Source organism: Buceros rhinoceros, unplaced genomic scaffold, assembly GCF_000710305.1.
Source record: "Buceros rhinoceros silvestris isolate BGI_N320 unplaced genomic scaffold, ASM71030v1 scaffold21148, whole genome shotgun sequence".
In the NCBI taxonomy this organism is placed as follows: Eukaryota; Metazoa; Chordata; class Aves; order Bucerotiformes; family Bucerotidae; genus Buceros; species Buceros rhinoceros.
In genome coordinates, this window is record NW_010426687.1 from 64106 (window position 1) to 84325 (window position 20220).

A 20220-nucleotide genomic window follows, 5' to 3' on the forward strand; every position below is an offset into this window, starting at 1 on the left:
CTGAACCTAAAAACTATGCAATATTTCACAGCAGTGGAGAAACAGGTGTCATATGCTCTGTTGTCTTAGTTAATTGGTCTTCAAAGTACAATATTTTGCTTTTTTTTTCTTCTTTTCCTGGAAGGACTTTTTCATCTACTGTGATACAGCGTTATTATTTCTGTGGGCTGCTTTTGTACCTAAGCTACAATTAAAATGACTGTTAAGAAAGTGCTGTGTACTCTTTTCAGCAGGTGCATGTATACATATATCTAGATAAAACCTGCTTAATACGCTAGAGCTTGGCTCAGGCTCTGGGGTAGGGCCATGACTGCTTGCATATCACCGAAGGGACCTCAGTATGTAAATACAAGCTTTTGTTTTTCATATGTCAAACCAGCAGTTCAGTCGTACAAAGAATCAGAGGATAAAACCCTCTTGTTTCGTAAGGCAGTCATTTACGGGCTAAGCTATATCTATGAGTTTTTGATCCAAGAACGATGTTGCTAGTACAATACAGGATACTCCAGGGTAGCTACTTAGGCAAGGATTAGCTTCCAGCTGTGCTGTAAATACTATTCTGGACTGGATTGTGCGCTCCCGGTTGCATAGCTTGCAGCCAGAGTTGATGTATGTGTTAGGATTGGCATGAGGCATGTCTCTTAGCTCTTAATCTGTTTATTTTCTCAAAAAGTAAATTGAAGTTACATCTTTTTTTAAGCAGGCTGGAGAAGTTCATGTTATGTCAGCTACCAAAATGTGCAAGAAACTTCCAAATACAGAAGAAAGTCTGCCTGCAAAGGCATGGAACTGAGGGTCAGATCACCTGCAGAGCCTGTCTTCTGTCTGTTGCAAAGGCCAGGGAGAGAATCAACTTGTTTTCTCACCCAAGAAACATACACAGTACACTGTAAACCTAGATAAGAGGAACAAAATTATCACAATTCTATAATGAATTGTTTCTTAACTGGTTAGTCATTACGTGTAAGAGTCATAAAAGGTAATCAGCAGGGTCATGAGATACTGACACTTCTATTACATTTTGCAGCAATGGAAATTACACTTGACCTACACCATGTACATACGTCCACTCAACAGTCGAGTATTTTCTGTCAGTTCTTGAAAGATAGAAATAAATTATAAAAGCTTATTTTTGTTACTTGTTTCACATACACTTTTTGTATTAAGATACAAATTGCAAAAATGTTTTACTTGGAATCAGGGCTGATGAGGTCAAAAGCTGCAAAACACTGTCCTGGTGTTGAGAGCTGCGTTATAGTTCATACTGTCCATCCTGATCACAGCAGCAGCAGTGATAACTTGAATACCCTTAGCAGTAGGAGTTATTTCTATAATACGTGTTTTTATTAGAGACTCTGATCTCTTCAAGATCGTTAAGAGTTTCTCTTTATTAGGATTTGAGTGACATTTTTGACCATTGGGGCACAGTTGTAGGAACGAGTATCCCCAGCGTTACAAAAATTGTGAGGATTTTGATGCTGTCCTAAAGCAAAGTATTCCCAAAATGAAAGACTGACCTTGATCATTCTCCATCAGTATTCAGTTGCAGATATGTATGGAAGATTTTAAAAATGGGGTTGTAATCTGATATATGTGTTTTAAGGATGTCCAAGCATATTCGCCCATCTTGTCTTAGCTAACGGTTCAGCCGTTTCTTGTAGACCATCGTACTAGTAGATAAGGATGTCTTCTCCCTGAAAGAACATAGCCCTTACTGTTTACAAACATGCAATTTTATTTTATATAATACGTATAAAGAATTGCCTTCAGTGTCTTCCCTGGTGTTAATCTGTATGAGTGACAGACAGCATAGTCCTTTCCTTCAAGCGGCATGCAGTCTCACTTTGACAGAATCCAGACTTCAAAGGAAAAGAGGGCAGGAGGAGGGTGCACCACCAGCATATGTCTAGGGCACTGTTAAGTTTGATGCATTCGCTACATCTCTGTGTGTCTTTTTCTCTTCTTGTTTTCTTCTGTTACATTTAAGGTGTTTTCAAGACCCCACTGGGGTTTATGAGAACAAAAGGGAATTTTAAAAAAAAAAAAAAGTGGGGGGAGAAACCAGGAAAGGCAAAAAACATTCCAGAATCAGGATGGGGTGATAAAAAGACAACTAGTATAATACCGTTAAGGGGTAACTGTAGTCCTTGGAAGAAGTCAAGGAGATGGGGAACAGGGCCAGAGGTGACAGGCAAAGGTGAACAGGAGCCAAGCACAACGTGATGGAAGACAGAGCTGGGCTGACAATAACCAGTGTTGGACATGAGCTAAATATGATGGTTCATGGTGATGAGGTGAATTTGGAAAATCAAGTGAAACAAGGACTTCTGCCCCCCCCATCTGTATTTGCAATCATCTTTTAGCCCTGTCTGATGTAGTTACCTAGTTTCACTACATATTTGAAAATAAACTAGGGGGGGGTTGTTTAGTCTGTAACATCATCATTATTCAACCTAATACTTGAAGTAGTTTAATTTCATTCTTACCTGTTTTGACAGCTGAATCTTATCTTCCTGGTGATCACATTGTGCAAAATGGTGAAGCACTCAAACACTTTGAAACCAGACTCTAGCAGGTTGGAAAACATTAAGTAAGTGCTTTGTGTTCAAGTATGAGAACTATGATTATTTTCTGATTGCTGAACTGATTGAAAGGTACTCTCCATTAGGAGCACATGCCATTGTCTCCCAGCAACTGCAGATGTCAATTAGAAGCAAACAGAGCCAATCCTGCTTTCGTCACATTGTTGCTGTAATGTCACAAACGCCGGTCAAAATTAGATAATTTCAGCCTGGAACTAGTGCCAAGAAACTGTTTCCCAGAAATGCCACAGAACTGTAGTAATTTCATTTGCATTTAAAATGCAGTTCAAAAATGATGTTCCTGTTTGCATGGCTGATACGATTATAGTAAGTTTGTTTTGTTAAATGACTTTTTGATTTAGGGGTTCTGAGCAGTTTCTACTTGTAATCCTGTTCTCCCAAGAGAATTGACTCTATTATTATTGTTAACTTGAAGATTATCTGCTGTTTTCATGCTAATTTAACAAATGTTTACTTTATCATGGTGCTGTGCTGCAGTATCCCCTTTGCAGAGCAATATAAGTGTTATGTAATTAACGCGGCTTTGACAGCTCTTGCTTCTTTAGATAGTCTTTATTCTCTGTACCTTTCTGTTGTACTAAAGGTTTTTGTTATCAACACTGAAGGGATGGTGCAACTTTCTAACACTGAGGGTTGGATGTGAAAGGGTCTTACAGATTTGCTTTGAATGTTGAAAATGGTGAAGGGAGATTTTCAGTAAGGCTAGCATTGTGAACTAGATGTTTTAGATAGATAGGTCAGTATCAGCTTCATTGCATGTTGCATGATGAGAGAGAGAGCTAATCTTTAGCATCTCTCTCTTTTCTTCCTTTTCCTCTTTCTGTCTTCTCATCCACACCAGTAATTACCGTGTTTGTGATGGCTACTATAATACGGACTTACCTGGGTAAGATAGAACCCTACATTAACAAATTTCTAGCATGATTTTTAACTTTACAAACTCGGTCAATATTGTGGATTTCCCTTAATTTTAATTAACTAGTTTTGAGATACCTGATTTGCTAAAGAATTTTTATCTATTAAATGCCTTTATAATTTTAAATTGCTTGCCTCTGCATTTTGAATTTCCTAATTTTGACTAATTTTTATAGACAATTAAAAATGCTCTTAATTTCTGTTTCACTTCTGTCTAATAATTTTGTTTCTCTTTTCTGCTTATAATGCTTTCTAGCTATGAAGATAATAAGCCATTTATCAAGTAAGATCATTAGTTAGATGTGGAATTCACTGACTAAATTCCCTTTCCCTTTCATTCTGTGCCGTTCTCTACAATTCCTTTTCCTTAACCTATTCATGATGGAATCTTTTTTAGACTGTTCTATAGAGCAATATCCATATATTTGTCACATTTCCGCAGGGTTTCTTCATGCAGAAGTTAGATCACCTAGCTTCAGTTTAGCTGAGTTTATCAGAGCATTAAAGATTTGGGCTCTAGGCTTTTAATCTGCTGTTTAACCTTTGTGCATTTGTGTTACATTATTTGGTGTCATATGGCAGCACCACTGTTTAAAATCTATGGTGTGATTAGTGGCTAAGCCAGATTTATCAATCTCTTTTCTAAAAGCAGATAAAGCAATGGAGTAGCTGGGGCTTGCAATATACTTTTGCATTTCAAAATAGTTTTGACATCCTATGCAGTCTTTGAGAAAGAAAAAGGTCATATCTACTCTTGCTGTTTTCACTGGAGACTAAGAGTACTAAATGGAATTGTTCGTTCTTCAATAGATAAAAGGTTAAACCCAAGGAATTTTTTCATTTGAATATGAACCTAGTAAAAGTCAACTGCAGGAACTGAAATGTTAATATTGGATTTGGTGACATGCATTCTCATAAGCAGTGTTACTAAAATTAATTTTCTTTTACAGATCCTGGGTCCTGGGTGCATTTGCTCTCCTGTGTCTCCTTGGCCTAACATGGTCATTTGGCCTGCTGTTTATCAATGAGGGGACTGTTGTGATGACGTATCTCTTCACAGTATTTAATGCTTTCCAAGGAATGTTTATTTTCATCTTTCATTGTGCCCTTCAAAAGAAAGTAAGTTACTCAAAACTCAGATGCATGTTCCCTAATTCTTCAAAAATACTGCATACATTTCTTAAAGAATAGAGCAAAAAAATACAGTGTCAAGAACTGGAGCATTCTGAAGTAGTCTGAGGAGGGGACCAGGATTCAAAAGCAGTTCTTGCTGTGCATCCTTGTGGGAGTCATATAACTGCTCTGTGGGTTAGGCAGCTTTAAAATGGATGCAGCATTTCCAGCCTGGGCTTCGAAAGTTTTTAGGCTTTGGGAAGAAAATTGCTATAGAAGATGTACTGTTTAACATTGGTAATGTAGTACATGTTAGTGTGGATTTACAGCCAGAAGTCTTTTATGTGCGCATGAAAGAAATCCTGCCTCTGCCACAGCACTGTAAACAAAGGAAACTCTCTCTTTTTCTCAGATGAAGGCAGAGAACCTCTCCTGAGATCCTGTTAAGCTGCCGCATAAATCTACAGGTGATAGGCAAGGATTCCACTACAAGTGCTCGTTCATTAAAAATCGAGATGTAAAAATTAAATTTACTATGAACTTCAGCACACCTTAAAAAGAAGTAGTCGTTAATGCTGGACAGCTGCTAATGCGGAAGTTTCCCAACGATACCAGCATGACTACTTTTTTTCAAGTGTTTGCCTTCCTCCAGCAATCCAACAGCTTGGAAAAATTGGAATCCCCTTTGCCTGATGGGAGCAGAGGAGTCAGAAGGAGCTGATCTGATGTGGAGAGTGAAAGCTTTCAGGGGAGACAGGAGCAAACAGGAGAGAAGTGAGGGTCAAAGCTGAGTGGGATTCTCTTTGGGTTCCCTGCACTCTTCTCTTCCCCAGTCTGAGGGTGGAAACTGCTTCCAAGGATGCCTTAGAGGCTCTTTAGAGAAGGACAAAAGAAAAAAGCTCATAGCCTGAATTAGAAGACCTGGCAAATGAAAGTAAAAAAAGAGTTGAGTGGAAGGGTAAACATAAAAAAAAATCCCACCCCAAAAAAACTTAATGTAAAATGCAATACATCCTACATTTGGAAATACCCAGTTTGCAGTATTTAGATTCTAAATATTTTTACCAGTTTGAGGCTAGAGACCTAGCAATTATTAACTCCCATTATAATTAGCTTGCCAGACACATGATTAACGGATACTTAGAAAATGGTTTGAGACCATTGGATAAAGTGTTGCTGCATAAGGACAAAAATCACATTCTTGTGTGTTCTCAACTACCAGCTCTAACAGCATCAGAGTCTCTGAATTTGGTGTGGACAACAGTATTCAGCCATATTTCAGGAAGAGATGAACACAGGACTTCTCTCATTTTGAGAGAACAAAACCATACTTATGGAGGAGATTGAGCCTAAGAAGAGAAGACAGGGAAGAAAATGCAAACATCCTCAAAATGCAAATAATTTCTAGATTAAGGTTTTTTTTTTATAATGTTGCCCTTTCTACCACTTGTATTGGATTTGAAAATTAAAAACAGATTCCTTTTTATTTCTTTTTACAGCTGTGCATTGTTTTAATATTAAGTGGAGTCAGCAAAAAGCAATATTAAAATACCAGTCAAGTGTGAATAAGCATAACCTAGAGCAATAAGATTTATACCTGAAAGAATATTAAAGCTGCCATTTAAGATTTTTAAGTTTCAGTGCCTTTGACTGGATATCATCCTATCCTCTGTCTGCATAGCTAATGTAGTCTTTTTATTCTGTTATTACTAGTTGGTCACTAAATTGAACAGAGAAATAGAATTGTGAAAGTGAAAACTATTATGCTTCCAGTTCTGACAAGATGATAGTGCTGTTGCTTCCATCAGTTTCCAACAAGCTATAATTTAGAAATAATGACAGTGGAAGGCGCAGTACTGACAGATAATGTACATTCACTGCAATATAGGCATTAGGCAAAAACAGCCTTGGAGGGTGGTATTTGGGTAAAACTATAGTTTTGATTGCTATTGTCTCCACTCTGTAGTGGTTTGGAGCATTTAATATCCATTAGTGTTCAGGAATGTATTTTCTTAGGTGATATACCATCTAGTGATGATATATATAGACTTACGTTTTTCAGACTACAGAGTTAAAGATTATAGTTCTATGTCCATGCATTTCTGCTTTCATTCTTTTATGTGTCTTTTGTGCTGATATAGATAGGGGTTCACTTAAAATGTGTACCATATACTTTCATAAAAAGATGAGTTATTGTTCCTAGCTTGAAGTTAAGGCACTAACCATAAAAATTTTCTTCAACTTGTGGTTTATAGAAACATCACAGTAGGTATTCCATGAGTAAAATTCTCATACTATTGAAAACAGTACAAAGCGTATGTAAATCCACACTACTAACTTTTTGTATTTTCCCCTCTCCTCTTTTGACACACATAACTTACTTTCTGTCCTGTATATTCATAGGTCAAGCACAATTTCCAGATTAGCTGAAATCCCTCTTTTCCCAGAAACTTTGAAGTCTCATTGCTGTAGAAGAGATGTTTAGATTCCCAAGTATCTGGTGGAAGATTTATCAGTTTAGACTTCCTTACAAATTCTATCCGCTGTGTCCTTTCGCTAATGCTGTCATGCTGCCAAGGTGTGCGTGCACTCTTCCATTATCTGAAAAAAAATAGTCATCAGTGCAGCAGTCACCAAGTATGAGAGAATTAGCTGCTCTGTAAATTAATCCTAATTACTTTCACGACACATGTTAACAAAATTACAAAACTAAAGTTTCCAGTAGGTCACTGAAAACAGAAAGTGAATAAATGCAGGCCAAATACTGGAATCATTAATTAGTTTTATTGCTCTGTCAGACAAAAAAATCTCATATACATAGGTACATTCAAATTTCTAGGTTCAGCAAAGACTGTAATGAGGCTTTTATTTTTTGGTCATAAAAGTGAAAAATGCTCCATTTCACGGACTTCACAGTTCAAAATTTGTCTCTGGAACATGGACAGTGCCTCCACCAGCATAGCTGGCACTCTGCCTCGAGTGTGACAGTGGCATTTGTGAGCTTTGTGCAATCCCAAAGCAGGTGTGACCGTGTGAACTAGCAGCTGTTTGAGTTACACAGAGTAACTTTACATGAAAATGCCTTTATAGTCATTTGCAGGGGTAACATAATGGGCAGTACCGAGCAGTGCAAAAGCTAGTTACCTCAGACCTTCTGCCTGCTAGGATGGGGAGATAGGCTTTCAGTGGTTTCTGCACCAAAAACCTCATATAAAGAGGACTATTTTCAGCCAGTTTCAATTCAGTTAAACGTAACTATATTAATCTACAATGTGAAGATGAAATAAAAACAATCCCACAAATCAGTAATGATTATTCAGGCACGTCTAAGTGAAGTGTGTGCGTACTTTTGAAAGAAGTTGTTAAAAAATCCAGGATAGCTGATAACACTGCCACTAAGTAGGAAAAAATACTTGATTTTGCTAATGGTGAAGAATTCAACAGACGAGAATTATTTATGTGTTGGAAAAGTGTGTGTTTAGTTCCAATTCAGGTTTTATGTAGTTTTGCCAGCAGAGATACCTAACACTGTTTTTTGTGCTAAGCCATTTTTTTTCTTCTGTAGGTACGTAAGGAATATGGCAAATGCTTCCGACATTCCTACTGCTGCGGTGGACTGCCAACTGAGAGTCCCCACAGTTCAGTGAAGGCATCGACAACAAGAACTAGTGCTCGCTATTCCTCTGGCACTCAGGTACCAAAGACTGACAATATCTTTTAATTAACCTTACTTGTAGAAGCCTATTGAGATGTGTTACAATCCAAAACACTAATTGTTTTCTCATTGTTATCATTTAGATGGCAAATACATACTTCTGCATAGTAGAATGGATTTCTTTTTAAAAATTTCCTTTTACTTTGGTCTAATGCAAAACCTTATTTTTCTTGTAATTAGGGGCTGGTTTATAGAAGGGTTTATACCATCATGCTTCATCTAAATTAAATTTAACAAATTAGAGTTTTAATTTTAAAAAAGGCAGAGTTTTCACTGTGTCTAGAAGAGTGGCTTACTTTAGGCCAAAATGAACTCACATATTCTACATAATAGCACCTAAGTAGGAAAAAATGTTTTTGTAATTTTCTGTGCTTCTGTCTCACTGCTTTATGTTAACAGAGTCGTATAAGGAGGATGTGGAATGATACTGTGAGAAAACAATCTGAATCGTCTTTTATCTCAGGTGACATCAACAGCACTTCAACACTTAATCAAGGTCAGTCACTGGGAACATTTCAGTTTTAGAAGCCTTAAATTTTATACAGATTTTGTAACATTTAACACAGAAGAATTGAAAAGGATGTTTGGAAAAAAAAATCTGGAACAAATGTTCTCTGAAAGGAGAGTTTTAAAGTCATTCACCAGCACTTTCAAAAATCTTGTTCCCTCAGCTGGCCCCCTGCTATAGAAGTTGAATTCCTTCATTTCTGGGAATGTATTTAAATAAGTTTCATCAATAATGTAACTTAAAAGCAAGATCATAATTTTAAATCTTTCCTAACCTTTATAGGTTAAATCCGAAACAGAAATATGAGTGCAGTAACATTTTAATGCATATTTGACTATGATTTTTAGGTGCAGAAATTTTCCCAGTGAAATCTAATTTATATCATTTCTATGCAAAAGATGTCTGTAAATCATTTATCTTTTCTATTTCAAAGAGCATCGTATCTGTCCCATCGGATAAAATCCAGATTTTCAGGCACAGGAAAGCCAAAACTCCAAATTTCTCAGCTCAAATAGACTTCGAAATCTCTTAACTCATTCTCACATCCAGTTAGAAATCAAGGGATTAACCAAGACAGAACATCCCTTCTTTTCTCCCCTTCCCCTTGTGTTTTTTTTAAGGCAGTTTGAGCTAGTGGTGGAGGGAGGACTGCTTTGTGCAAGCCAAGTTCAAAGCCTGTTCTTTCACCTGCATCTCTAGAAGAACAAATAGCCGTGATCTCATTGTGACCAGTTCCTGCTCAACTCACAAAATTTCAAACAAAATTCACGGTTGTCAGGGCTGCTCATCAACCATAACTAGCAAATTTTCATCCCTCTGGTTTTTCTCAAGATTTGGTAGAAGGCAAATGTACTTAACTCACATTAATTCTGGAATTAAAAAATGTGGTATTTTGCAAAAGATAGAGTTCAGAAAGCATGATTCTATTTTTGCTTTTTGGTATACAGAAAGTGGATTAGACCTGTGTGTCTCATTGCTTCCCCCATCTGAATCTTTTATGTTTCTCTGGCAAAATCAAAATTAAGTAACTTCTAAGTAGAAAATACATATTTTTCATGCCCAAGAAAAAAGTACATTCTCTTCCAGTGTCTTCCTAAAAATCCCATAAATACACTAGAGATAAAAGTCCTGGATTTCACCCTAATTTAATGTCTCTTGGCTCCTGAGGTTTGCTCTAACCATACTGTATCCTCAGTTAATTTACGGTTGAACAGAGGTCTTGGAGGTCTTCATGTTTCGGAGCTCTGGTCTCAAGTCACTGGAGATGTTCTGCCATGATGAGAAAAATCGATATAATCTTCATTCAGTTATAACATTGTCACTATCTCAGTGATACTTACATATAAGGGTAGTTTAATAATTAATAGCGAGTGTAATTTTTCCTTTAAAATAAAAAAGCTTTTAAAGGTGGCAAAAAATTTTGTATTGAAAAAAATATTCCCTTAACTATAAATTAGAGTAATAATTCTAACAAAGATTAAACACAGTAAACACCCAAAAAAGCAATCAAAATATATTTCAGTTAGTATTTCTAGTAGTAAGTACATTGCAACTGAAAAAAGCTGTGATAAAACCCGTTCTCTTGTTCACTGATAGAAACTTTCAAATAAGATTAGTATAATCAGGCAATAATTCTCTGAATCTTAGAAATTCTGTTCGTTTGTGCTACCAAGTATCTATGGCGGTACAAAAGCACTAATATTTGGAATATATACTACTTTTCCTTGCCGAACAAAAATATCCATACTATAAAAATACAGCTGGCTCTTTAGTTGTCCGTGGGTCTGTAATACACTGATCCTGATATACTGCTGTGCAATGCAATAGAAAAGAAAGTAGAATTTTACGTTAATGATTTTAAATCACATCATTTTGTGTGTTTAGAGGCTTTTTTGTCATTATTCCAATCCATTTTTCTTCTAGTAGCTAAAAATCAGAGATTGACTTCTTAATAATTTCTCAAAATATGCTGATTTTTTTCTAATTATTCTGAGAGTTGATAAATGTTGTTAATATGTAAAACGGGTTTTTAAAAAAATCTGTTCCTGAGGTTTTTGCTTTGTCTTTCTTACATTGTTTGTGAACTGATTGTTTAAAGAAAATTTGTCATTCAAGGAATTCTTTTTTAAAACCTGGAAGATAAATTTGCAGCTTGAATGTCCCGGGAGAAAAATGTGAATACTCTGATTTCTTAGAGCAAATATTTTGCTTTCCCCTCAGCATGCATACTTTTGCATATACTAAGATACGCTTCTTGCAGTTTGTCATCCACTGTCTGTTTGAAAACAGCAATTCCCTTCCACTATCCCTGTGTTTTTAATAAAGTGAATAACAGCTCCAATCCTGTCGTAAGAGATTTTTCAGTACTTCTTAATTCAAGAAACTCTGTTCTCTCAATTCTGGACAGAATTGTTCCATACAATCATTTTTAAAGTTTAATAGCTTCATGTAGTACCTTGATCTCTACACATTTAATTGCTATTCTTGTGTAACAGTGATTTTGTATACATTAGTAAATGTCACTCTCACCAGATGTTTACTTTGGGGATTTGGACAGCACCTGTGAATTACTGGAATCTAACTGTGTTTTCCAGCTCCCATTTCAAATACATAGTTCAAGTACATTCAGAAATTTTCAGCTGAATTACATTTGACAAGTCCTACATGATTCATGATGAATAAAAAATATTCTTTATTGAAACTGTCAGCCTAAAATTAAAGAACTGACATTTTTTTCTGTTTCTTTTGCTTTAGGAATGACTGGCAATTACCTACTAACAAACCCTCTTCTTCGACCACATGGCACTAACAACCCCTATAACACATTGCTCGCTGAAACAGTTGTATGTAATGCCCCTTCAGCTCCTGTGTTTAACTCACCAGGTGTGCTTATACTTCCTGAATAAAACCACTTTTCTTGGCTCGCTCCAAATCCCTTCTTTTCCCTAGGTAGAAACTCAAGTTGCAATACCCTAGCCGTGCATTCTGAATTTTGTCAGTTCGAGAAATACAGTATTGCCAATGTCAGCGTGTAAAACTGCACTATATTATAGTAATGCCTTTGCCATAACAGTATTTACCAATAATTATCCATGTTTTTAACACAGGTGGCATAAATCTTAATATACTATTACAGGACTGACACCACATGGTCCGAGAGCCCTTCTTCAAGATAGATATCACTTAGAGGTATCATGTCTATGCAATATAAGGTTGACTCTAAAGCGTGCTGAGAAAAAACTGCTTATGGAACGGATTAGATGCTAAAGCAGCACAAGACATCTTGACACCTTTGGATACCCCAGTGTAGAAAATTGTATCCAGCATCAAACAGATCCAAACTATAGTATAGTGCAGCTTTATGGTAGATCATTTTCCTGTAGGAAAATCTTGAGATTAACAGTTAGAATAGTTTAGTTCCGTAGGAATAAAGGGTGTTATCACTTACCTAACATTTTGTTCGTACATTATTTAGTCGCTTTTTTGAACTATAGTGCAATTCATCAGTAAATACCTAACAATTACTGTTTGATGAGTCATGTGACCACGTTAGTATAACTGGAACGATAAATCTTTGATAAAGAGCTCATGAAAGTCTGTTTCCAGTTTTTATTTCAAGTTTCCCTTTTAACTGAACTGTAGTTTCTCTTTTCATTCTCTTGTTTTCTTACTTTCCTTATGCTTTCCTCTAGCAACCTACAGAGAGACAAGTATGGGAGTAAAACTTAACTTTGCCTATCAAATGTAAATTTTTTCAGCATGATTTTTAATGGGCACAATTAAAACATAACTAGCAGTCATGAAGTAGACTCAGCGGGCAAGTGGTTCACAATTTGCAAATGAAATGTTTCCACATTCAAAAAGTACTTGCATACTGCTTTTTGGAAACAACATGAGGTCTGTAGCAAACCCTATTGGTAACAGAAGTTATGCAATGCTGAAATAATTTGCTGTTTAAAGCCAAAGAAGTGTCAAGCAGAAATGCTTAACAATTTACTTATATTTTCACATTCCCACAGTAATCTTGCTACAGGCTATGGAAAGATTTCAAAATAATTATCTGATCATGGGCAACAAAATTTGCTTCATCAAACTAATTTGAATATATTCTAACAGGCTTAATTCTGCAGTATATCATAGAAAACTCATTTTGGATTATCAGATATATTTTGGTATCTGTATAGCAGAAGAAAAGAGAATTAAAATTATAGAATTAAATCACTTCCATGAGGGAAATGAATGCCAGCATGTGGTCCATGTGTTGTCTACTTTTATAAATGCCATATGTTCTGTGCAGCTAAATCCATTGCAAGAAAAATCTTGGAACATCTATGAAATTGCAAAACTACAAAGTTGTTTAATCAAAGCTTAAAGAGACCTTTCAAACAACCCTCATCACTGCTTAAATCAGTACACATGGAGAGGAGTTAACAATAACACAAATACAAAATGATTCGCAAATTACTCAGAATTTATTTGGAAATTATTACTCTATTTTTTAAAGTTGAAGACAAACATCTTTTCTTGAGAAAACGCAATTACTTTTTAATTGAAAACAGTATTTCTAAAGAAGATTGAATTTTCTAGGATAAGCTGCAGCTTTAATTATGAAATAACCCCAGAATGGGAAAACATATAACCTTTTCCAAAACAACTCTTTTCTTATACTCCTCCAAGCCTTGCATATAATGCAGCAGCCTCACAGTGGTCAGTCTCATTTCAGTAAAGTCACGCCATTCTTTCATTACTTTCAGACATATCTGTAGATAAAGTGATTTTCTAGGAATGCTTTAACCATCTGACTTTCCATGGTTCGCCTGTTTAATTTCTTTCAAAGTTTTTTCTTTTTTTCTTTTTCTTTTCCTTTGCTTGGGAAGCACTGTGCTGTCATAGTTTACATGTCTTTGTGTCTATAGGAAAACCTTTTCTTTGTGTTACCGAAAAAGAAAAAAAAAGCCAAAACCAAAAGCATAAAGACCTTAATCATCACAAGACTTCATTTCCCCCTCCCCCCCCTTAAACTTCTTTTCATGTTTCCAGCGGACTTACCCAATCTGTCATTTCTCCAGCAGCTATGAGATATCAGCTATGGCTGATTTCCTCTTCCCATTCCACAACTAATATTTATTCTTTGGTTTAATTTCTGTGACCCATACTTACAGAAATTCCTAACATTTTTGCATTTGACTTTCATGCCCATGGTAACTGTGGGCCTAACTCTTAATTAACTATTCTGGTTCATTCAGTGCTGTCACTGTGACTGATGCAGACTGCAGGCAAACTTTGACCTTTAGAAGCCTGGGGCCATTGTTGGCAGACAGAATATTAGTGCAAAAAAATTACATTAAGTGGGAAAAGAAAAGCTGTTATTGCTTAGTAATCTAATTTGCTGAACCCTTGCTCTGACTAAGTTGCTGAGAAGCTCAGTAATTCTTCATCATGTTACAATAAATCATTTTACTTTCTTTTATATATCAGCTACTCTTAGGCCAGATAGCCTGAGCAGACAGACATGATGTGAGTTGTCCAAAGTGAGTCATTCCACCTGCTGTCTATCGTGTTGTTGGATGGTGCTTGTGGGCCCTGGTCCCTGTAGTGTGAAAGATGGCTGTCCTTGTTTAACATAAATTCTTTGTATTTATCCATTTTTTTCATTCTTTTCTTTACTTCATCTCAAAAAAAAAAAAAAGGGAAAAAATGTTAGAAATGTTGTTAAAGTAGTTGCTTGCCACTTACGTGGGTTTATGTTGTACATTTACCTTCAGTTACGTCTGTTATCTAATTCCTTTTTAATTTAGTGTTGTTTAGGACAAATTCTGTTAATTTTCTTTTTCTAAATCATGGTGGTGTACTTCAAAACATAGATGTTTTCAAATGAATTGCTTTGCATTACATATGCAAGGGCATGGAGTGAACAGTTCCTTGTGGAAGAGTCACAGAATTGACACTAAATTGAGAGAGTAAAATGCCACTACTCCCCCCAGGAAATACATGTTACTATTTTTAAAATGCATCTTTCCTGTAAGGTGTGCAACTGTTTACATTTGGGAATGTTCAGTAACCTAACTTTTCTGAAGTCTTTCAAGTACAGCTTTGTCCTGAACTACATTAAAGAATTTTGTTAGAATAAAAACCAAAAAAAGTGATAAAAAGCACATCAGGCAATAACCAGAGCTGTCCTTCTGCATTTCAGGACATTCACTGAACAATGCCAGGGATACAAGTGCCATGGATACTCTACCGCTAAATGGTAATTTCAACAACAGCTACTCATTGCGCAACGGAGACTATAACGATAGCGTGCAAGTTGTAGACTGTGGACTAAGCCTGAATGATACTGCTTTTGAGAAAATGATCATTTCAGAATTAGTGCACAACAACCTGCGGGGCAGCAGCAAGAACCACAACCTGGAGCGCACACTACCAGCCAAAGCTGTGATTGGCGGGAGCAGTAGCGAAGATGACGCCATCGTGGCAGATGCCTCATCTTTGATGCACAGTGATACCCCGGGGCTGGAGCTTCACCACAAAGAGCTTGAGGCCCCACTCATTCCTCAGCGGACTCACTCCCTTCTGTACCAGCCACAGAAGAAAGTGAAGACCGAGGGAACTGACAGCTACGTCTCACAGCTGACAGCCGAGGCTGACGACCACCTCCAGTCCCCCAACAGAGACTCTCTTTACACGAGCATGCCCAATCTCAGAGACTCTCCCTATCCAGAGAGCAGCCCTGACGTCGAAGAAGATCTTTCTCCCTGCAGGAGGAGTGAAAATGAGGACATTTACTACAAGAGCATGCCAAACCTTGGAGCTGGCCATCAGCTTCAGATGTACTATCAAATCAGCAGGGGTAATAGCGACGGCTATATAATTCCCATTAACAAGGAAGGATGTATTCCAGAAGGGGACGTTAGAGAAGGACAAATGCAACTAGTGACAAGCCTTTAATAGTGTAGCAAAGAAATATTAAAGGCCACGTACAAGTATTAAAAAGACTTGATTGGCCCCATGCAGGCTCCCTCGTACCTGCTTGAAGAGACAATTCTGTTGACCCTGTGGTTCTCCAGTAATGGGGATGACTGGACCTCGCAGTTCTGTGAATTTTTATAAAACAAAAACTTTGTATATACACAGAGTATACTAAAATGAATTATTTGTTACAAAGAAAAGAAATACCAACAAGGTATTTTAAGATATCTTCTGCTGCTGAATTTAACAAAATTGTGAAAAAAAAATAAATAAACACTTTCCAGCCATTTTACTGCAGCAGTTTGTGAACTAAATTTGTAAATATGGCTGCACCATTGTTTTTTTTCTAGGCCTACATTGTATTATATACAAGGCGTAGGCTCTGAAATCCTGTGGGACAAATTTACTGTACCTTACTATTCCTGACAAGACTTGCAAAAGCAGGAGAGATATTCTGCATCAGTTTGCAGTTCTCTGCAAATCTTTTCCATTAGGGCAAAGATTGAATACATGTCTAACCACTAGCAATCAAGCCACAGGCCTTATTTCATATATTTCCTCAACTGTACAATGAACCGTTATCATAAAAAAAAATGGCTAAAGATACTATATTTTGTTCTATTGCTAGGGTAAAATAAATACACTTGTGTCCAACTGAAATATAATTGTCATTAAAAAATAATTTTAAAGAGTTTGAAGAAAATATTGTGAAAAGCTCTTGGTTGCACATATGTTATAAGCTGTTTTTTTTTTCTTACACTCTGTTCATAGTACGGTAGTATGTTTAAAATGCAAGTTCTACCCGTTTTCACTTATTTTTCACTGTAAACAGTGTTCTGCTTTGACAAGTTAGTTTTTATTCTTATGTTTTGAATTTTTATTGCCAAAAAAACATAATTTGGGAAGAAATTTGTTTTAGAAGCCAATTATGCCAAGCCTTGCACAAATTTGGTATAGCTAACAAAGATTGTAACTCAGTTCCCTGTTCATTCTTTAATCAGGGTTGGGTGGTAAGGGGTAAAGGGGACACTGGACACTTCTCACAAGCTTTCTCGTGAATAAAAGGTGCCTGTCCTTTAAAAAAATTAAATAAAACATAATTATTACTCTTCCATATTCCTCCTGCCTATATTTAGTAATTAATTTATTTTATTATAAAAATCTAATGAAATGTAAATTGTTTCAAGAAAATTCTGCTTTTTTCATCCCTTTGTGTAAACCTGTTAATAGTGAGCCCATCACTAATATCCAGTGTAAAGTTTAACACCTGTTTGACAGTAAATAAATGTGAATTTTTTTCCAAATAGGTAAAATGTGCATTATTATGTATGAAGCATAATTGGCATCAGCAGTCCTTCGCCCCAGCTGTATCCTGCTTAGAATGACTTCTTTACACTTCATTATGAAAGTGTCGAGAATACAATAGAAACCGTCTGTATAGCTCCACAGAAGAGAGGTCATCTACTAGTCATTACTCTCGTCACTATTGACTAGAATCAAATTCGGCCATAGCAGGGTCATGAGGAAAATGATGCTGTAATTTCCTATATTTACATAACTTTTAAGTAGGCATCTGAACTGAAATTAAAAAGAGGGTGGTAAACACCACTATCATATTCTCAGCAACAGTAATTGGCAGTTAATTATTAGTGATGAAGATACATTGTTGCAGTGGGGAAACCATGAATAAGCAGCGTTTGGCTAGAATTCCGAGTGCTGTCTAAATAACTAATCCATCCCGGCACTGGTTTGAGTTAGCTAAATAAGCATGACTGTCCCTATTTTTATCAATCAGACTAAAGAACTGCAGAAGGCAGCTGATGCCCAAGATGTTACCTACAAAATCAGTGGCAAAATTGGAAGTCTGAAATCTTTGTTGTGTTGTTCCCAAGCCTCTTTTGTCCCTCTCAAGCAGGGCCTCTCAAAGATAACATCAAGGACTTAATTTGTCACCAATTCCAGAATTATGTTCAACCAAGTAACTCTAAAATTAATGCCCCATCAATGCAGAGGCCACTGTTTCAAGTGTGACCGCTGTAACTGTATGTATGATAGCAACAAAAATTCATTTGAAAGCCAAATCAATTCTGTTGCCTTCTAATGCACTGGAATATATAAAGCCCATTTGGAAAATAAGTTGTTGCATTTTGAAAAAGTTTGGATTTCAGAAGAATATTTTGAGGAAGACTTCCTGCTGTTGAGACAATTCAAACTCTGTAAAAAAAAAAGCCAAAATCCATGTTGAGATGGAACCATCGAGTTCAGGTAACCTCACTATATCTGTAATGAGGACTATGACACCGTAGCAATTACTCTTGAAGAATAAGGCATCTGAACCATCTACCCTGCTGGTAACTCTCACCAGTAAGTTCCTTAACACTCAAAAGTTACTCTGTTTGCAGTAGAGTCACTGGAACATTTAAAATTTACTCAGAAACTGTTTACTTCCTTTTACTAGAGATGCTTTTAAAATCTCAAATCTCTATGAAATAAGATTCTGTTCTGATTCAGGGTAGCAGTAGACTCTTTGGAGAAAAAAAAAATTCCTTCGGTCTGTCTAGCAACTGAAAAGCATACTTGCTGCCTTCTACCTAGGAAATCATGTCTTAGGGATTTAAAAATGGTGGTGCTCAAGTAATTACAGTACACACGACCAACTTTCAGCAGAATCTTCAACCCTAGTTCAAGCAAGTACTCCTTAATGCCAAACTAAAGGCAAAACTACGTGATGGAGAAAGGTTTGTAGCATCGTCATCTTAAATCTGTATTCAACTGCAAATGTAACAAGTATCCATAAAACAAGAAAATGTAGCTGATGAACCTAAGATGAACCAGCTGAACCTAAGTATCATAAGGGAATTTTTTTGTTAGCTTCTTTGTAATGTAGATGTTGCTTTTTAGTGAGCCTCGGTTTTTTTAATGTTACGCTAGTGAGTGTCCTGTGTTTAGCTAGCAGCTAGCAGCCGATCCCTTGCCAGATTTCTGTTGGTGTAACTTCTCAGTGTAGTAGGTTACAGTATAATTATATAGCTGACAGCTTATTGTAATTTCTTTATGTTCTCTTCTCATGTTCCTGCCATCTTGTCTTGGGATCAGAAGGACAGAAGAATTCACAGGAAGAGTTCGAGAATAGCGAAATAATGACAGCAGAATTAATGGAAACAAGTGTTTCTTCAGGGTCATCAGTTAACCAGTTCCTATGATGGTGCCAAGGATATGCTGCTATTTGAGGCACTGTCTTTCAGAAGAGCTGTAATTTTCTTATGGCTAGTAATCTCCTGTTAGTATCAGTGTTAACCCTACTGGTTCAGTACAATTCTTCCTTGTAACTTCAGTCCAGTTATGTTAATTCCTACGAAAGATTAAATGGGATGTGCATTAAGTGAACTGTTGTATAATGGTGCTATGCATTGTTTAATATAAACTACATCTCAATTCTACATAAGTGAACCATAACATGAAGAAATGCAACACTGGTAATTAATACCTTTACAGTTAAAACTAACGTTTATCTGTGAATTCTACAATACACCTTTCTTCTTTTAAATTTGAAATGAAATTACTAATAAAGTTTACATATATTCACTTACGTAGGCAATAAAAGGTGTTTCAAATTTACATAAGTTACGGATAAAATATGTGTCATATTTTCTGTCCTAATTTTTAAAGGAATTTTTTTTTCTGAACTACTCAGAACAGACATTAAGAGAACAACAAAAAAAACTAAACAGTCCCTGTGTACCGTTGTTATCCCGCTTTGCATCAAAACTAACAAAACTTGTCTTCTAGACTTGACTATATGACGACATATGCTAGCGTGAAGTTTTATCCCTGAATAAAATTGTTTAAATCAAGAGAAGTTACAGATAGACAATTACATACATACAACATACAACATCTCTTTTGGTGAGTTTTACCTCATCAATTCTAGGGGCCAATGGAGAATGAAAAGTGATGGAACAGCAGTAGTTCTTCAGTTCCGCCTTAGCTGTAGCCCAGCAAAGACACTTACACCGGGGCGATCACAGTAGTCCATACTGTAGTTTTTTTGGGGAATTTTTTTTAAGTAAGTGGATTGGTGATAGTCACCTTCCACATTTATGAAGAGCACTGCTACCACTTCAGTATGCAAGGCGGTTGCTGTAGGGCTGCACTGTGAGATAAGAACCCCAGATATATGGAAGCTGCTGGCCTGCTGGATCTCTATTTCACGACAACTGTGCCACGGGTTGGAATCTAGCTTTGCACTGAGTTGGCCCTGGAAGCAAACAGGTCTTTGCCTCATTTATATAAATACTTTGTAAATTAGTAGGAATTCAGTACATGTATCCAGCTCAATCGTCCAGCTCCCACAAAAATCTGGAGTAAATGTTCATTAGGACCCTGTCTATTTCAGC

The 20220-nt window shown here is 36.5% G+C and overlaps 1 protein-coding gene across 1 annotated transcript in view; it reads left to right on the forward strand.

Annotated features, from left to right (window-relative positions):
• LPHN2 (latrophilin 2) overlaps nucleotides 1–17127 on the forward strand; it is a 73497-nt gene extending 56370 nt beyond the window's left edge. Inside the window, exons 17-23 of the mRNA XM_010141618.1 lie at nucleotides 2499–2590; nucleotides 3445–3489; nucleotides 4469–4637; nucleotides 8197–8325; nucleotides 8746–8842; nucleotides 11609–11737; nucleotides 15048–17127. Of these exons, the coding sequence (XP_010139920.1) occupies nucleotides 2499–2590; nucleotides 3445–3489; nucleotides 4469–4637; nucleotides 8197–8325; nucleotides 8746–8842; nucleotides 11609–11737; nucleotides 15048–15802 (1416 nt within the window). The 3' untranslated portion in view covers nucleotides 15803–17127. The remainder of the gene's footprint in view (nucleotides 1–2498; nucleotides 2591–3444; nucleotides 3490–4468; nucleotides 4638–8196; nucleotides 8326–8745; nucleotides 8843–11608; nucleotides 11738–15047) is intronic.
• The last annotated feature ends 3093 nt before the right edge of the window (nucleotides 17128–20220 follow it).